The 17,149-nt window shown below is 50.2% G+C and overlaps 1 protein-coding gene across 1 annotated transcript; it reads right to left on the bottom strand.

Annotated features, from left to right (window-relative positions):
• Positions 1 to 283: 283 nt before the first annotated feature.
• PTPN22 (protein tyrosine phosphatase non-receptor type 22) lies at positions 284 to 16,352 on the bottom strand. Its single transcript, XM_066565045.1, has 21 exons — positions 16,266 to 16,352; positions 13,966 to 14,074; positions 12,955 to 13,031; positions 11,887 to 11,982; positions 11,631 to 11,669; positions 11,151 to 11,222; positions 11,014 to 11,073; positions 10,500 to 10,642; positions 9,636 to 9,702; positions 8,614 to 8,691; positions 8,012 to 8,104; positions 6,617 to 6,693; positions 4,995 to 5,725; positions 3,847 to 3,981; positions 3,587 to 3,717; positions 2,867 to 2,894; positions 2,399 to 2,479; positions 2,002 to 2,105; positions 1,287 to 1,317; positions 1,111 to 1,188; positions 284 to 806 (listed from the first exon to the last, which is right to left on the bottom strand). The coding sequence occupies exons 1-21, from the start codon at positions 16,350 to 16,352 to the stop codon at positions 742 to 744; spliced, it is 2,382 nt and encodes a 793-aa protein (XP_066421142.1). The 3' UTR covers positions 284 to 741.
• Positions 16,353 to 17,149: the final 797 nt, after the last annotated feature.

Genomic DNA, 17,149 nt, shown 5'->3' with positions numbered 1-17,149 from the left:
GAAATTCTGCGCTGGGGAATCACAAATCCTTGAAAACAGCATTGGTTTAAAATACAATAATATTTTCCTTGCTGTCATGGTATTTTGGGATTTTTTTTTCCCAGATAGAAGAACAGCTGGGTCAGCCACTTGTGCGGTTACACCAATTTAGTTTCCATGGGATCAATCACCATCTTAAGTCTTATTGCCCCAAAATCCAGACAAATGCTCTGATTTGCTCAGATGGGGAAAAACCCCAATATATATATATATATTATTTCTAAAATTTGTGGTGCTAATTCCCTCGTAGTCGAAGTAATGTAAACATTTCAGCGTCTTTGATTGCAGTAGACCTACAAACGTGAGAGAGGGTCTTGATCACCTCTCTCTGCTCCATTGGCTTTCCAGTTCATCCCAGAGCCTTCACTGGGTCCCATCATCAGTTTGTGCTCAAATCCATCCTTTTGAAGTGATTACATTCCAAACCACGACAAAAATATGTCCTCTCCTTAGGATAAAACTTGTGTTCCAAGGTTTGCCTTCCATCCCACTGCGAATTAACTGAAAGCTGCTGGTACTTTTACATTCTTGACTTTAAAGCTCCAGTTTTAAATTCAGTGAATGTGCAAGTAGTGCCTGAGCTGCCAATACCGTGTAACAGCTTTGGATGTGTTTATTTTGGTGGAAGCTTCACTGGGATGGGCATTCCAAGTATTTCAGGATGACTTCACAAATCTGCAGCGCCAAGTCTGTAAAATACATCTAAATATTCCATGCTGGGGGTGGATTTCTTGGTCCTTTAGGTTTTGAAAATCGATTTGCAAAGCCTAGGAAGAAATTATGTGTTTTTTAATGCAACAAATTCTGTATGTTACAGATGCTGATTATGTAATCCCTTAAAATAACACAGGAATTGAAAATACTTGCAATTGCAGATCTTTCCCAAGGGTTAAGACATGACAGAAAAGCAACATCTTGTAGTTACAAATAAAGTTGTAAATGTGTAAAAACGAAAAGTGTAAAACCCAATGAGCATTATTTGAAATATTTGTAGTTTGTAAGTGTTCTGCCTGGCATTTAAACTTCCAAGAACCAGGTTCTTCCTACCAAAATATGAAGAGCAAAACATACCAAAGTTAAGGAAAGACCTCGGAGAGTTTGTTGGGGCAGGTTCTGATGATTTTGTCAGTGAAGATGGACTGCAGATGCCTAGAAATAAAAAATGAGACTGGAGCAGCTGGTCACTGGTCCCACACATTTAAATACTTGCTTAAAGCCATTGCAAAGATATTAGCCTGAAAACTTACTTTTTCTCACATTTTTCAATATTTTCAAGCTCTGTAAAAAAAAACAAAATGGAAAAAAGCTAATCAGAAAAAAATGTGTGAAGCAACGGATCAGCTAGTGTGGTAAAGGGAATTTGCTGGTAATGCACATGTATAAAAACACTGATAAATGTACATATATAAATAGATTAGCTACTGTGGGAATTCACTGGTAAATGTACAAGTATCACATTTCATAAAAACAAGTATCGCACTTCATAAAATTGCACAAGTACACATTTCATAAAAAACAAACTTTGTGCCACTCTCTTTGGCTTTTTGTCATCCCAAATGCCTCCAGTTTGTATTTTCCTTGCTGTTTTCCTCCAGTGCTTTTCTGTTCCACCCTTACATCCCAAAGTACAATCTCACGGGGAGAATGAACAGCAGCAAGAGGGGGCTGGCCATGGTTCTGTCCTTGTAGGGCAGGCTCAGACCCCACTGGAGCAGCTTTTTCCCAGGGGAGCTGGAACCCCAAGTGGATGGAATGCCAAAGCTGGGTTACCCCGTTCCCAGTGCAGACAGGGTGGGTGTTTGCAGTTCCACACCAGAATATTTTTATTATTCTTGTTTTCTTGCCCTGAACACAAGCACCCTTGAAGCAAGCCCTGTTCCCCCAGTGACCAGTGAGAGAGCAGCACCAACTGTGCCAGAGCTCTTCTCTCTCCCTTTTTCCCCCACCTTTTGTTTCTTTTACCTTGCTCCTCCTGAAGCATTTAATGAGTTCTTTGGAGGATGTTCCTGAGCCCTTGTTCTCCAAACCTGCAGGACCCGAGGAATTTCTTGCAGCAGGCTGGAGACCTGGGAACATACATAATATGTACATTTTCAGTGGTCATTCACAAATCCTCCTGCTTTTTTCCAAGTGCTTTGTTGCTGCTTTTCATCTCCTCTAATGCAGCAGTTCTAGAAATTTTCTGCAGGTTCCCTACTTGTGTTTATTTTCGTTGTATTTGCTGAACTCTCCTGCAGGGAAGTGCTGAAGCACTACCTGGTAATGCTTTGAACAAGTGGGCCACGCTCTCAGAAACCTCGAGGTTCAGGTGTGAGTGTAAAACATCAGTCAGATCCTGAGAAAAGAGCTCAGCACTCACTTGCTGCCTCAGCGAGAACAAACGACTCCGGGGTTCTTTCAGGGAGCGGAGGAGGAGAATTGGAGCCATCCTGGGCTGTCTCTGTAAAGCAAAGATAAAAGAGTTGGTTACCTAGCTTTAAAATTTTATATATATATATATATATATATATATATATTTACATGTGTTAGAAGCAACCAGCTTATCTCTGTTGTCTCAAAGGAAACAAGCAACATGCAGACAAAGAGGAGGCTGCAAGGGGCATCCTCATGAACAGGATGAGGCAGGAGCTGATTAGGAAATATAAAACTACCAGTTCACTTGTTTGCAGAACTGTTTAGTTCTGGTTAGAACTATTTGGATGCAGAACTATTTAGCAACAATTTCCGTTGCACTGAGCACAGATCCTAAACACAGTTGCTAAATAAAGCAGTTTCAGGAAAAAAGCAGGTCTTAATTCCAAAGATTATCCCAGTGTTAAACTTATACCTGTTCGTGGGCTCCAAAGCTTCACACTCTGGAAACAAAACACAAGGCAGGTATTTAAAATTCCCACATCCAAATGTTGTTTTCTTGCACACAAGGAAGCTAGAGAAGATGAGGAAAGGATGTGATGTGCAAACACCCTCCCACACACACCTCCACACTTGTGTAGAGGAAGACAGACTTGTGCCTCATTCTTCCACTTCACAGAGCTGTCACTCAGCTATGGGATCATCAACAGATGCCTAAATTTTGTTCAGCTCCTGTTGGTTCCACAGGGCTGGTGAAGCTCAGCAGAAAACTAATGTCATGTGCTCATTATCCTTCTCTAAAGGAGGGACAATATGTCTATTACCTTGTACTGGTTTTAGAATCCCAAAAAATAATGTTTGGAGTAAATTAGACATTGATAAGAAGGGGCTGGACTGAGACCCCATCTTCTTTCGAATCCTGAGCCCTGAAATCCCTGGAAGTGTTCAAAGCCAGGCTGGACAGGAAGGTGTTCTCAGGGACACCTTCCTGTTCTCGTGGAAGGTGTCCCTGCCCATGGCCAGGGGGTGGAATGGGATTTTCTTAAGATTCCCTTCCAACCCAAACTATTCCATGATTCTGTGATTCTATGAAATAGTTTATGGCAAGTACAAAGTGCCAAAATCTAGAGTCTTTCTCACAGAAGGAGTTTGGCATAGGAATAGTGCCAGGAAAGAGGTAAAAAGCCACTTGTACCTTACATGGTCTCAGTCTCACAGGGTCATGAAACCCCTCTGAGTGAGACTCACCACTCCACTCCCAGGAGGTTCCAATATTTGGATTTCTGTCTGGAATCTGGAAATCTGGAGTGGCCTGAGGAAATTGCCCTGGAAGCAGTTGAACACCAGAGAGATCATTCCTCATCCCAGGCACTGCCAGATGCTACAGAACCACCCCGGGGCTGGGTGAGCCCCCAGTGCTGCTCAGCCCCACATTTAATGCTGTTAATCACTCACCTGCCTCACTGGCCACAATGAAGGACTCGGGGGTGCGCTGGGGCAGGGGTGGAGCATCATCATCATCATCATCATCATCATCATCATCATCATCATCATCATCATCATCATCATCATCAGGCTGTGGCAGGGGGGCTGATTGGAGAGACACAGACTGGTTACTGGCATGGCAGGACATGGGAGGACCACAGAGCTGTGTAGGGGAGGGGGCTGCTCCTGCCCTGCCACGCACCAGAGATTGAGGTTAAACACCTCTGAACTGTGGTTAAACATCCAAATAACTCCCAGCACCAACTGCACAAGGAAAATGAGCATAACCCAGCACAGAGCCAGGCATGCAGCTGGTGGTTGGTTCTGCTGCTGCTTGGCTTGGGCTGCACCTCCCAGGAGTCCCCAAGAACACCAGGATAACGAGCACGTCTTTGTGACACTGAGACGTCTGGGCAGGACAAAGTGGAGCAAGTGCCAAAGCTGTGGGCAGTAGGAAATGTCTGATTGAACCAGGACTAACCAGAACAAGGAATAATTCCACCTTCCTCATATGACACGTGGTGGATGTAATGCTACAGATCTGGGCAAAACTCTTGTGATGAATCATGGAATCATGGAATGGGTTGGATTGGAAGGGAAAATCATTAAAACCATTTAGATCCAACACCCCCATCATGGGCAGGGGTGTCACCCAGGTTGCTCAGGGCCCCTGAAGTCCTGGATCTCTCAATCTTGGTGAGATTTCAGTGTCCCCCAGGTGACACTCTGCAGCAAAGACCTGAAAACTAGATCCTTAGAGAAAACCATTTCTGGGAGCTTTCTGAATGCTTTTTGGAGTACCTTGGTGTTAAGAATTGGTCAGCACCACCCCTGCCTCCCTGTGAGAGCTGTTGTGAGGTGACACAGTGGTTCAGAGCAGCTGTGTAACGCAAACCCCAAAATTACACTGCTCTAAGAATGTTTGTGGGAAAGATTCAGGCAGGATGAAGAGTGTGAGGATGAAACCAGTTGCTCCCTCAGCTCCCATGAGAGCCCAGTCCTGAGGAGAAGCTACAGCCCTGCCTGGACACCAGATGACCACACCAACCACTCCCTCCAGCACGCCCCAGTCCAGAGCAACCTGGTCCCATGTGTCCCCTTGTCCCAGTAGCACTTACCCGAGGAGCAGGTCCTCTCCTGGTCCGGGGGAGCGTGGTGGGGTGATGGGGAGCTGGCTGTGGTGGGCTGTAGGGGGGCACTGGCAGAGCACGAAGGGAGGAGCTCATCCTGCCCCCCCAGAAAGGGAAACACGGGGGACACAGGGTCCTCTGGAGATAGTGATGAGAAGTAGGGGTCTTCTGCTGAGCACAGGGAAGGGTGAGGGCATTGCCCCTGCTTCCTGTGGCCTGAGGGGGCATCTGCTGCTCGTCTGGAGGGGTTCAGGTCCACAGGGGAAAATCCATCCTGGAAGCTCGAGTGACCTTTTGGCCACTGGGGACTCCAAACAGGCTTGGCATCCCCTGCATCCCATTCCCAGCCCTCTCCCCGCTGCCCCAGGCCTAGAGGGGTCGATACAGTCCATGCCAGAGGTGCTCTGGCACCAGGTGCCCTCCTGCCTGCTCCCTTTGGGGGCAGCTGCAGCTCCAGCTCCCAGCTGCAGCGTTTCTGAGGGGCGCCCCCAGCACCCCAGGGCTCGCCAGCAGCTGCCTTGGTGCAGCTGGAGAAGTTCAGAGCCCCGAAGGAGATGGCCTGTCTGATGGGGGGCACCTCCCTGGCAGAGCGGGGCTGTGCCCCTGGGGCACACAGCGAGGGCAGGGACATTTTGCTCTGTGCCACCGGAGGGAGATGTTGGTGCCCAATCTGCTGTGGAGGGAGGTGTTGGTCTGGGGTCTGCTCCTCTGGCTCTGAGCTGCAGGAAAAGCACAATAAAGTGTGGAGTCAGAGCCAGGGAGGGCTCAGAAAGTGTTAGCCCACTAACAGAGCCCACAGCACTGCTGCCAGGAGCAATTCCCTCAGAAATTCAGAGCCCAGCCTTGAGCAAGGCTGTGCTCCATTCTCCATTTCAACACCATTAAATGGCGAACAGAGGAGGCCCCTTGATGTCAGCAAACTGAACAAAAAGGCAAAATTATTTACAGAAAGCAGATGCTGAAATCCCAAACATCCCCACAGAGAGATCCCACCACCCCTGGAAGCTGCTGGCATTGGGAAGCTGCTGCATCCTCAGGATTGCAACTCCTGCAGCAAGGGGCACTGGGGTGGAATGTGCAGATGGAAGATGGGACCAGTGTGGGGGAATCCCATGCCAGCCTCCACGTTCATGAGACTTCTATATACTGTTTTATACTGTTTTCAGTTCATATGTGAGGCAGTGAGTGACACAAAGCCCAGGGCAGAAGAAGGGGACTGAAAATGGCACACAGGGAAGAGGCTGAGACACATCAGTGAGAAGAGCAGGAATTAGTAGGAAATTAGGAAAAGTTTCATCACTGAGGGGGTGATGAGGCATTGCAACAGGCTGCCCAGGGAAGTGGTGGGAACACCATCCATGGAAGTGCTCATCAAACATGTAGATGTGGCACTTGGGGACACGGCTTAGTGTTGGACCTGGCAGTTAATGGTTGTGCTTGGTGGTCTCAGAAGACTTTTCCAACCTTTATGATTCCATGAATTATGTTAGGAGCAAACGAGAGAGTCAAAGCGGGTAAAGTGTTCCAGAGCACACACCAAGAAGTTCCTCTCTCTGAAATTGTGTGGGTGACTGCAAATACCAGCCAGGGATACTTGTGCTGGGGCTTACCAGGTGAGGGAACTCAGGCCATAAATGTCTTCCACTGGAGTCAGGACTGGCTTGGCTACAGGATGCCCTGCTCCTTCCTGGGGAAAAGGAAATGTTTGCAAACAGGAGTGAGGAGGCAGAATGTAAAGAACACAAACGTGCTGCTTCAGGAGCTGGGATTTTGCCAAATACTTCTAATTACTAAAGCACTTGGGAAATGACACCAAGGTGGAGCTGAAAACTGCAGGCAGAACTTTCTGCAGAGCAACTCTGCCAGCACCTTTCTGAAATGAGAGTAGAGCGAGCCCCACAACCATCCAGCTGTGCCAAACAGCTGGCAGGCAGCCTGTGCAGACACTTTGCCTTCAGGAGCCCACACTGGGCAAGCTGGGTGCTGATTTTGTGCATGACACCAGCTCATGGCCATCCCCCTGCTCTGCACAGTGTCCTCAGAGGACAGGGAGGTTTAAGGGAGCGAGAGGTTTGGGCAACAGCTACAAAACCACATCCTGACTTGAAAAGTCCTCTGCATTCATTTTGTGTCAGCCCTGTGTGACCTTTGCTCACAGACTGTCCTTAACCAGTCCAAAAAGGCTTTTTAGGGTTCTTTTCTCACTCAGCTCTGGCTTGGAACGAACTGCAAATCCTATGGCAAAACTGAGGCATGAGTCCCATGGCAGGATCCCCTTCCCAATTTTTGAGATAAAAGTTTCTGACAAAATGAGCTCACTGTGACCTTCCAGGCTTTGCTGTGATGCATTTACTTTCCTGGATTTGATGCAGCGAGGCTCATGTCAGCAGTCACAGAACAGCAAGAGCAAAGAAAACCTCAACCAGAGAGGTTTTGGCTATTCCTGTTAACGTGCAACTTCACACCAAGACCACATTTCTTTTCCTCAGAGGTGTAACAGATTTGTGAGACTTTGCCATGTTTTTTTACAAGATATTTCCCCCTATGCCCGCCCACAGACAGGCTGTAGTGCTGATTCCCTCTCTAGCAAACATGAGGTAACACTTCCAGCCTCACTGCCTTGTGATCCCAAACTTCCCAACCTGGACCTTCCCAACCTGGTCTGAAAATCCCTCAAGTTTCACTGGCATTTCCCCATGGAAATCAGCCAGTCCTGTAGAAAATTCGTGCTGTTCTATTCACTCATGACATTAAACAATCATAAAAATATATAGAAAATAGAAAATTGTTTTGAGACTGAAGAAAATCTAGGTCTTGTTTGTGACAAGCATTGCACATTCAGGGGAAGAGCTGGATTCTCATGGGTTAACATCAAAAGAGACTTAGTTTGGGTATCAAGGGGAGTAGAAAATATGGGAATTCACCCCAGATCTGCAGCAGGAAATGAGGTTAGAGCTGGAGAGCCCAGGCTGCAAGAGGCAGCGTGTTTGTCCTGTGACTTTTACCTGTGAAGCAGCAGAATCTTTCTGGGCATCGAGTGCTTGAATCTGCCTCCTGAAGAGCTCAATCACGGCATCGTAAACCAGCTCATACTGCTCCTGCATTCCAGACAGACAGACAGAAACTGTGACAGACAGCACTGGTGGGACCTGTGAATGGCCACCTCTTCCCAAGCAAGCATCACCCTGAGAGAAGGTGCCTTTCCTGTCCGTCGGCAGGGTGTGAGTTTTGAGAAGAGGCAGAAGCCACAGCTCTCACAGGGCTCACACTGAGGCATCTGGGGGATTTTGGGTGTGCGAACAGCGCTGTTCTGCATTGAGCTTCCTCTTCAGTCTGTTGCAGCTGAGGAAAGTTCCCACTTTATTGCCTGGACAGTCCCTGGTTTCACAGTGTAAGCATTTGATAAATCCCAGTGCGAGCGCTGGCCCAGCTGTCCACAGGGAAACGCTCAGCTACCAAATCAACTTCTGCCAAGTCATTGTTCTGCTCGGAAAAGGGACTTTGCACAACGTCTCCACACCCCGGCTCCCAGCAGCTCCACTGCTCTGGGTTTCCCTGCTGTGGGGAAAGGTGAAGGGCCAGCATGGAGCAGTGGTGACAAACACACCTTGGTCTGCACTATGCAGGGTCTCTGTGTGCGCATCTCCTGGATCAGGTTGAAAACGCTGAAGTTCACTGGAACAATCTGGTGGGAAAGGGAAAAGACAAAATGGTTTTAAACTAAAAAAGGAGATATTTAGATTTAAAATTGGGAAGGAATTCTTCCCTGTGAGGGTGGGCAGGCCCTGTCACAGGAAGCCCAGAGAAGCTGTGGCTGCCCCTTGATCCCTGGAAGTGTCCAAGGCCAGGCTGGACAGGAGGGACTGGAAAGAAAGGATTTTTAAGATCTTCCAACCCAAATCTTTCAATCATTTCTATGATTTCTCTGATAAAAATTTACAGACAGGTCTAATTCCATGAAACTTCCAAGTCATGATGCAGTTCAGAGCACTGCCTGAAATCCAGGCCTGCTACTGCAATAATTTTTAACAAAGAACCTGCTTAAAGTGCTATTTTATTTATTAGAAATCATTCTCCTCCCTCCTGTCTCACACTCCACAGAAAATACCCTTTTTATAACAGCTGTGGGCAGCAGGAAGGACATGACACCGGTTTCCCAGCTGGATGGGTCCAGGGAGCTGTGGAACAGAGCAGGTTCTCCTCTGAGCACCTGCCCTGAGGCTGGGGATCGCTGCCTGTACCATTACTGGAGAGTCAGAGTAAAGCAAGGGGCTGGCTTGGAAACACTGAATATCTGATGGGTGAGTGGGGAGAGGCAAACAGTAAAGATGCATTGAAGAGTGAAGGTCAGCACAGGACCACGGGCTGTGAGCTGAGGGCCTGGCCAGAGGGAGCAGTGGAGGGGGGATTTCTGCCCCACTGGGGTGATGCTGTCAGTGCCTGAAGAGAGAGGGGTGGCACAAACTGGGGGTGGGCAATCGGCACTGGGGCCACTGCCGCTCTCCATGGGGAGCTCCCATCCCCCTGAAATCCCCCTGAGCACAGTCAGAGGGGCTGGAGGGCACAGAGAAGGCTGGGGAGGGACAGAGGGGTGCAGGGGCCATGGGGGCACGGGGGGCTGGCACTCACCCCATCCTTCAGCAGCTTCTGGGTGTAGTCGATGGCGCAGATGACGCCGGTTCTGCCGCAGCCAGCACTGCAATGACAGCACAGGGCACAGCCTGGGCACAGGGCACGGCCTGGGCACAGGGCACGGCCTGGGCACGCTGTGCTTCTCACAGGGATGTTTGGAGAGCACTCACAGCCACCTGGGACCCTGCTGTCCCACACACATCCTGCAGACCCGCAGGATGCTGCAGCTTCAGCCCACGCAGGGCTCTGCTGCACAGGGTTGGGAGGCAGAGCTCATGCCCTGAGAACAGCTCATCTCCTCCTGTGGTCACCAGCCACACGTGGGCATGGCCAGTGGCGGTGGTCTGTGACCCAGACAGTCTCACTCCCTGACAGGAGGGTGCAGCCAGCTGGGTGTTGGTCTCTTCTCCCAACTAACAAGGGACAGGACAAGAGGAAATGGCCTCAGGTTGCCTCAGGGGAGGTTTAGATTGCATATTAGGGAAAATTTCTCCACCAAAAGCATTATCAGGCACTGGCACAGGCTGCCCAGGGCAGTGGTAAAGTCACCATTGAACAGATGTGTAGATGTGGCACTTGAGGACATGGTTTAGTGGCGGCCTTGACAGTGCTGGGCCAATTATTGGACTCGAGCATCTTAAGGGACTTTCCCAACGTAAACAATTCCATGGTTTTGTGATTCTATTGCTGGCCTGCTGCTCCCTCCTTCCCTGCCCCCTGGCCGTGCTGGCTGTCCCCCTTTGCCTTAGGGCTCCCTACAAGAGGAGCTTGGCTATGGGCTTGTCCCTGTGACCCCCGGGACGTGGAGCAAGGGGCTCTGGGGGCCAGCAGCCCCTCCCTGCTGGCAGCCAGCTCACCCACCTGCAGTGGATGCAGACAGGGACCCTGTCATCGGGCTGGTAGCAGCGAATGTCCCTGACGAGCTCCAGGATGGGCTCGATGGACGAGGGCACGTGGTGGTCTGGCCAGTTCTTGTAGTGGAAGTGGAAGATGGTGCGGGCTGCCTGCAGGAGAAAAGCACTGGCAGGCACAGCAAGGGGAGCTGGATTTCTGCTCCATCCCCAGCTGCCATCTGCAGCAGCAGGCAAAGGGCAGAGCAGCAGTTTGCAGTTGGTTTTGCTGCAGGAGCTGTTTTATGACATCCTTGGCCCCACTCGCCCAGAGCCTGATTTGCCATGACTGACAAACAGCTTCAGAAACTGAAGTCTGAGTTAATGAATTTTTTACTTCCTTTGTTCCCTCGACTGCTGTCAAATCTAATTCGGCAGCCTGACCAATGTAAAATTTTCTGCACAGAATGTACCATATTTTAATATATTATTTATATAACAAAGCCAGCCCAGGTACACTTTCTGCCTTGACCTTTCCTCCTTACCTCATTCAGGGTCACCTTTAAAGTTCTAATCACATACTCATTCCTCCTCTCCTCAGCCTCCTGCAGAAGAAGCAGTCAGAGTCAGATTTTCTGTGGTTCCCTGAGGTGGGACAGGCTGCTGGGGTGGCTGCACTCACACAGGTGATGGAGAAAGGGCCACATTGCAGGGGGGACCCGTCCACCTCCGCCCAGTACCGCTCACATTTCTTCTGTTGGGACAAGCACATGTGTTTGGTTATTCCCCACTGGCCCTTTTGCGATTTTCAGGACAAAATTCACTCTGGGAAGAGGCTCAGCTCTTGCTGCTGTCCAGCTCCAGCCTCCCCTTCCTTGGAGCTGCCACTGTGGGATTTCCCTTTCCAGAGAGATTCCCTACGCTGCTGGAAATGGCTGAAGAATTTCATGGGATCAGAGACTGGTTTGGTTGGAAGGGACCTTAAAGATCTCCTTCCACCCTCTGCCATGGGCAGGGACATCTCCCAGGGACCATTTGCAGCTGGACACCCAAAAATCAGCTTATATCAAACAGAAACTTGCTGTCACTCTGGGATTTAATAAAAAATCTGCACCTCTCACCCTGCCCTGGCACTCAGGGCCATCTGTGACAGGCTACTCACCTTCCCCATTTCAAACTCCATACAAGCCATGACCACGACCTGCAGGAAGAAGGGTCATTAGAAAAGGCTGAACATGAGTTTCTTATCCAGGCAGCAAAATTAAACTCATCTCTTGTGGGTACTTATCAGTGATAAGGAAACTCTGTGGGCTGCCTTCCCCTGAGTCCCAACAAAGGACTTCTGACTGGAAAGGCAACTTTTCTTTAAAAAAAAAGGACATATAAGCTTTATATCTAAATATAAATCTGCACCTTACCAGGACTTCATACTCCCAAATCATCCTCCAAAAGTCAGTGACAGTAGTGGGGAGAGGACCCTGGGTTGCAATGTATGCTCTTGGCCCATAGACACCCTGGAACATTCAAACCAGACATGGACACATCTGTGCATAGTTCACCAGCAGAAATAAAGTCATTCCTCTCTCTGAATTTACTTCTACCAGCAAGCCCATTAAGGATTTAGAAGGACTTTCACAGAGTTGAATTTTGGGTACATAGATTAACTCAAGCACTGGTATGCAAACCAAAGGCAGGGCCAAGCTGGGGAGCTGAGATTGAGCTGAGATCTGCTCCCAGAACCAGCACCAGCTCTAACAGCACCTCTGGGAGCTTGGAGGTGATGTGGCCACAGCTCTGTTGCTGATGGCCAAAGAATGAACTGTGATCCTGTCGGGAATCTTCTGCAGTCAGGTCACACAGAGCCCTGGGCCATCGGTCACCATCATGGAGAATGAAGGGAACTATCTATCTATCTATCTATCTATCTATCTATCTATCTATCTATCTATCTATCTATCTATCTATCTATCTATCTATCTATCCATCCATCCATCCATCCATCCATCCATCCATCCACCTGTCAGTCAGAGAAGGGTTGCAGGCCCAGGACAGCCCCAGGAGTGGTGGAGCTGCACAAGGAGCCCTGTGCCGCACTGATCTGCCCTGCTGCTCGCCCCAGCAGCAGCGGGTCCCAGCCGTGCAGCCCTGCAAGGTTTCCTGCCTCTGCACTGGTTTCAGCCCAGGTGACTCTGGCCACAGGCAGTTTTGCACCACTGTCACCCACCAAAGGCAGCAAAGGCGACGAGGAAGTTGGGGCTGAGAACCACAAAGTGTTCCACCCCCGGCATGAGTGTGTCCCTTGCCCTGTGGCCTCTGTGCTGCCCAGGGGCTTTCTGGAGGGCTCACTCATCTTCTTCCCTCAGTTATCCTTGAGTACAGCCCAGAAACTACTGCAGAGCCCCCAACCTGCTCCTCCTGGCACAACCCACCCAGGTGGCACCACCAACACCTTTGCAGGACAACAAAACACCACAAAAGAGGCAAACCTTGATGAAGTTGGCATTGATGTAATGAGAATCTGTGTCTGACGTAATCAGGGACAGCTCCACTCTGCTGTGGTCAACTGCAAAAGCAGGGGAAGCAGTCAGTGTCTGCTCTTCAAGGTCACTGAGCCCTTGGGGGCAGCACCACATCAGAGAGCCCATGCAGGGTGGGTGCAAGGCTGTGCAAGCAGCTGATGTCCCCCCACACCTCCCTCAGCCCTGCTGCCTACACGCACAGGGGATGGGCAAGATCCTTTTGGAGAGTGGGGGAGGTTTTAGGGGAGAGCTGCAGGTGCTGCCACCGCCCCATGAAATGCTGATCCCCTCTGACCGTGCAGCAAGCCAAGCCCAAAACCACCCAACAGCACTCCAGGCTCACACCAGGTCTGTGGGGTCAGATACAAAGGTCTGAAAGCTGGACCTGATCCTGGAGGTCTTTTCCAACCTTAATGATTCTGTGATTTACTTTCTTTTCCGAGCTGGAATGGTCAAAAGAGACAGTCTGCTCTGATGCTGGGACAGAGTCCTTTGGAGACCACTGCACCAAGGGAAGCCTCAGCAGGGTTTGCCTGCTGTCTGCTTTGCACATTGTGGAAACATCACTGTCCAGAGGCCTTTGGATGCAAGTGGCTACAGTGCTAACCAGAAACTTGCAGGGATTATCACTGGAGGATGTGTTTCCTCAGGAATAGAAGTTCTTCTGTCTGTAGAAATATCACAGAATATCCTGAATTTGGAAAGGACCCACAAGGATCATCGAATCCAACTCCCATCCCTGCACAGATCATCCCCAAAATCCCACCATGTGCCTGACAGTGTTGACTTGTGCCAAAGTCCTCCAGAGCAGGCGCTGCAGCAGCCAAAGCCCTAAATCTGAGGAGCAGGACTCAAAGCCAACAGACAGCAGTGAGATGCTCACATACAACAGCTGTGCAGGCAGGCACCAGAGAATGAGAACAAGAAAAGCAAGAAAAACACAAGGCTGAGTAGGAACATGTGCCATTTCCAACCTACAAGGTAAGATGTCCTTGTATCTGTTCTTCTTGACATTCTCTGGCTGCTCAGACGCTGCTGTGGGGTAGATTTTATCCGACCTGTACTTTGTTGACTGTCTCTTCAGCTTCTGTGATAAAAGAGTGGAACAAATTACAGCAGACGTGCTGCAGCCAGCTCCCTACTAGAGAGCGCATGAAGGTCTCCAGGGGTCACGTTTGCTACCACCATCAATTCTTCCCTGAGTGGCTTTGCTCAGAGCAAGAATAGAGACAGAACCTTCTGAGAGCCTTGTGAAGGGTGGAAAGTGTGTGCTGAGGCAGTGCCCACACGTCGGCTTGTGAAGTGACAAAAGCATCTCACAAGTGAGAGAGGCCCAGGGGAGCCGCTCAAATGGCACCCAGATCAGAGGAGTGGCAATGTCAAAGCACCTTCATCAAATGATGCCAGAAAAGACAGGTAAATCTATTGATTTTTCTCGCTTTGGTAGAGATGCTCCCATCTGTAGCTGGAAGCAGTGATGCTCAAGTCACAAAGGGAGCACAGGAAGCTGCAACAGAGTGGCTCCATGGACTGGTCAAAGACAAGGAGTCCTGGGACAGACTCTCAGGCCTGCAAACCTCTCATCTCTTTCAATTGAAGGATAAAGCTGCAGCACTCAGAGGGAGTTAAAGCATCTTTCTCCTGGTAAAGCACGGAATTTTATTTCACTGCCACCAGCTCCTAAATAACACACACTATTTGTTACCAGTGCCCAGCAGTGCCCAGCTGTGAGACTGCACAAACAGAAAAAGGAGATCCTAATGAAACCCTATCATTTATAGTAACATCACCAGAATTCGCACATAAAAATGCTTGGTCCCACAAGGAGAGGGCAGGAATTGGGGTGCAGGAATGGCATGGATATATCTGTCATGTTTGGAAATAAGCCAGCATGGTGGCCTGCTGAGGCCACTGCCTTGCAAAAGCAGCCACAAATCAGGTGTCTTTGAGATCTTATCCCATAAACCAGGAAATGCAGCCTTGACCATTTCCACCTGCCATTTTGATCAGAAATGAATACATCAGGCTGCTGGAGCCAGCCTGAGCAGCAGGCTCAGAGCCCACAGCCTCACACACACAGACACCGGGCAGAGAGAGGGGAAACTCAGCCGGCAGTGACAGCACTTTGTTCCATGGAACAACAGACTGTCACTGCAGGCTCAGATTAATCACTTCCCTCCACCCCAGACACCTGGAAACCAAGCACTCAGCTTTCCCCAAGTGTTTGAAGGGCCAGATTTTCCTGGCATGACAGAGCAGGGCTGGAGCTTGTGGAGACCCCTCAGTAACCCAGAGCCCACTGCCAGGGTCAGTCTAGTGCTTGACACGTCTCAGATCTCACAGTTTTGCCCTTCTCTGCATCTGTGAGAGCTGGGCAATGTCACTGCCTGTCAGAGCAGCCCAGGCAGCCTGTCAGAGCCTCCAGCTGATACACCAAGGGCCACCTCCAGCCACCAGCTTTAGCCATGAGAGGGTGCATTGGCATCTGAGCCTCAGCCCTGGCACCCAAACCAAAAATATATCAGAGAGCTCACAGATTCAGGGCAATGCAGGACACAGGGGGAGGTGGGAGCCATCAGCATTTTGTCCAGCTTTTGCCTTGAGGGAACAAGAAAGCAGCTTCCAGGAGGGGCCAGGAGCATTGCTGGACGCAGAGCACACAGATCCCAGAATGGTTTGGGTTGGAAGGGACCTTAAAGCTCATCTCATTCCACCCCCTGCCATGGGCAGGGACACCTGCTGCTCTCCCAGGTTGTTCCAAGCCCTTTCCACCCTGGCCTTGGACACTTCCAGGGATGGGGCAGCCACAGCTCCCTTGGGCAACCTGTGCTCTATAGGAACAAGGACAAGCTAAGGCAAGGCGAAACCAGAGATGCCTGGCAGGAACTCGTGTGCCACGGGTCTAACAATGCAATGGGGAGAAAGGGCAGAGGCTCCATGTTCCTCCCTGTATCCCCAGTTGCGTCACCAGGGCCAGAGGCTCCATATTCCTCCCTGTCCCCCCAGTTCTGTTACCCGGCAAAGTGAAACCATGTCCCAACAAGTGCATTCACCAAGCAGAAAACAGGAAGCACTCGGGTGATTAGTTTAAAAAGCAAAGAGTTCAAATGCAGATGACTAAATTTCTATCACGTCTTTACACTCCTCTTAGCCCAGTTAACTTCTGGGTGTCTGCTATAAAACTCCTAGAAAATCTCACTGTGCCAGGTTTAGGAGGTGACCGAGCGATTCCCTCCGACACGAGCTGAAACACCGAGCCAAGCCCTGAGAGAACTCACCAAAAACTCCTCTGCAAACTCTCCTTTGTTGAGCTTCTTGCCCTGGGCCCTTTCCAGGTTCTGGAGCAGGATCTCCCTCTGGTCCATGGTGCCGCAGCGTGCCTGGCCTGGCCCTCCTGGGACGGGACATGTCAAGTGATCCGCAGCGGAAGGCGCCGCCGGGGAGAGCTGCCTGTGGTTTTCTGACTTCATCACAGCCCCAGAGGAAATTAGTGCGTGGCAGATAATCCTGGTCAAACAACACAAGGCACAGCACGGGGCCCTGGCACCCTCTGCTCAAACCAGCCCCACTTGGCACGGGGTGGGCAGCACCCAGGACAAGGGGAGGGACATGATGGACACCACCGCCACCCCAATTCCTTCAGCCATCCCTGCCAGGGGTACCCAGGGGTGAGCACAGGGGGCAACTGTGGAGCATTGACATCCCAGGAAGGCTTCAAACCTGGAGCGTGGTTGGGAGAGTCCATAAAACAGAACGGAAAATCCACGGTTCCCCTCCATGCTTTTAACGTAGAATCCCAGAATGGTTTGGGCTGGAAGGGACCTTAAAGCTCGTTTCAATGGGCATGGACACCTTCCACTATCCCAGGTTGCTCCAAACCCCATCCAAGCTGGCCTTGGACACTTTCCAGGGATGGAAGTTTTAGTCTGTTTCCCACATCAGCTCTCCCTGAGGGCAGGAACACAACACAGCTGTGGGAACTGTCAACTGCTACAGCTGACTGGTGCTCTGCCTTTGAGTCCACCTGCAGGCTCACCCTTTGCAGTTTTTTGGCATTTGAGACCGAGATTAATTATTGCCCAGTTGCTCCTTAAAGCTTCACTGCAAGGAGGGTCAGAGAGAAATGCCCTGTTGGGCACAGAGCTGCCCCGATCCACAGATC

The sequence above is a fragment of the Molothrus aeneus genome, chromosome 24 (assembly GCF_037042795.1).
Source record: "Molothrus aeneus isolate 106 chromosome 24, BPBGC_Maene_1.0, whole genome shotgun sequence".
NCBI lineage: Eukaryota > Metazoa > Chordata > Aves > Passeriformes > Icteridae > Molothrus > Molothrus aeneus.
This window is presented reverse-complemented; position numbering and strand designations above follow the sequence as displayed.

What these genes read in the sequence shown, in the direction of transcription:
- PTPN22 (XM_066565045.1), bottom strand. Translation starts at nt 16,352, where the DNA reads ATGGACCAGAGGGAGATCCTGCTCCAGAACCTGGAAAGGGCCCAGGGC. An exon ending in CCTGTCTGCATCCACTGCAG is followed by an intron (nt 9,703 to 10,499) that starts GTGGGTGAGCTG and finishes CTGTCATTGCAG; the next exon opens with TGCTGGCTGCGGCAGAACCG. An exon ending in GGAGAGGACCTGCTCCTCGG is followed by an intron (nt 3,982 to 4,994) that starts GTAAGTGCTACT and finishes CTCTCCAATCAG; the next exon opens with CCCCCCTGCCACAGCCTGAT.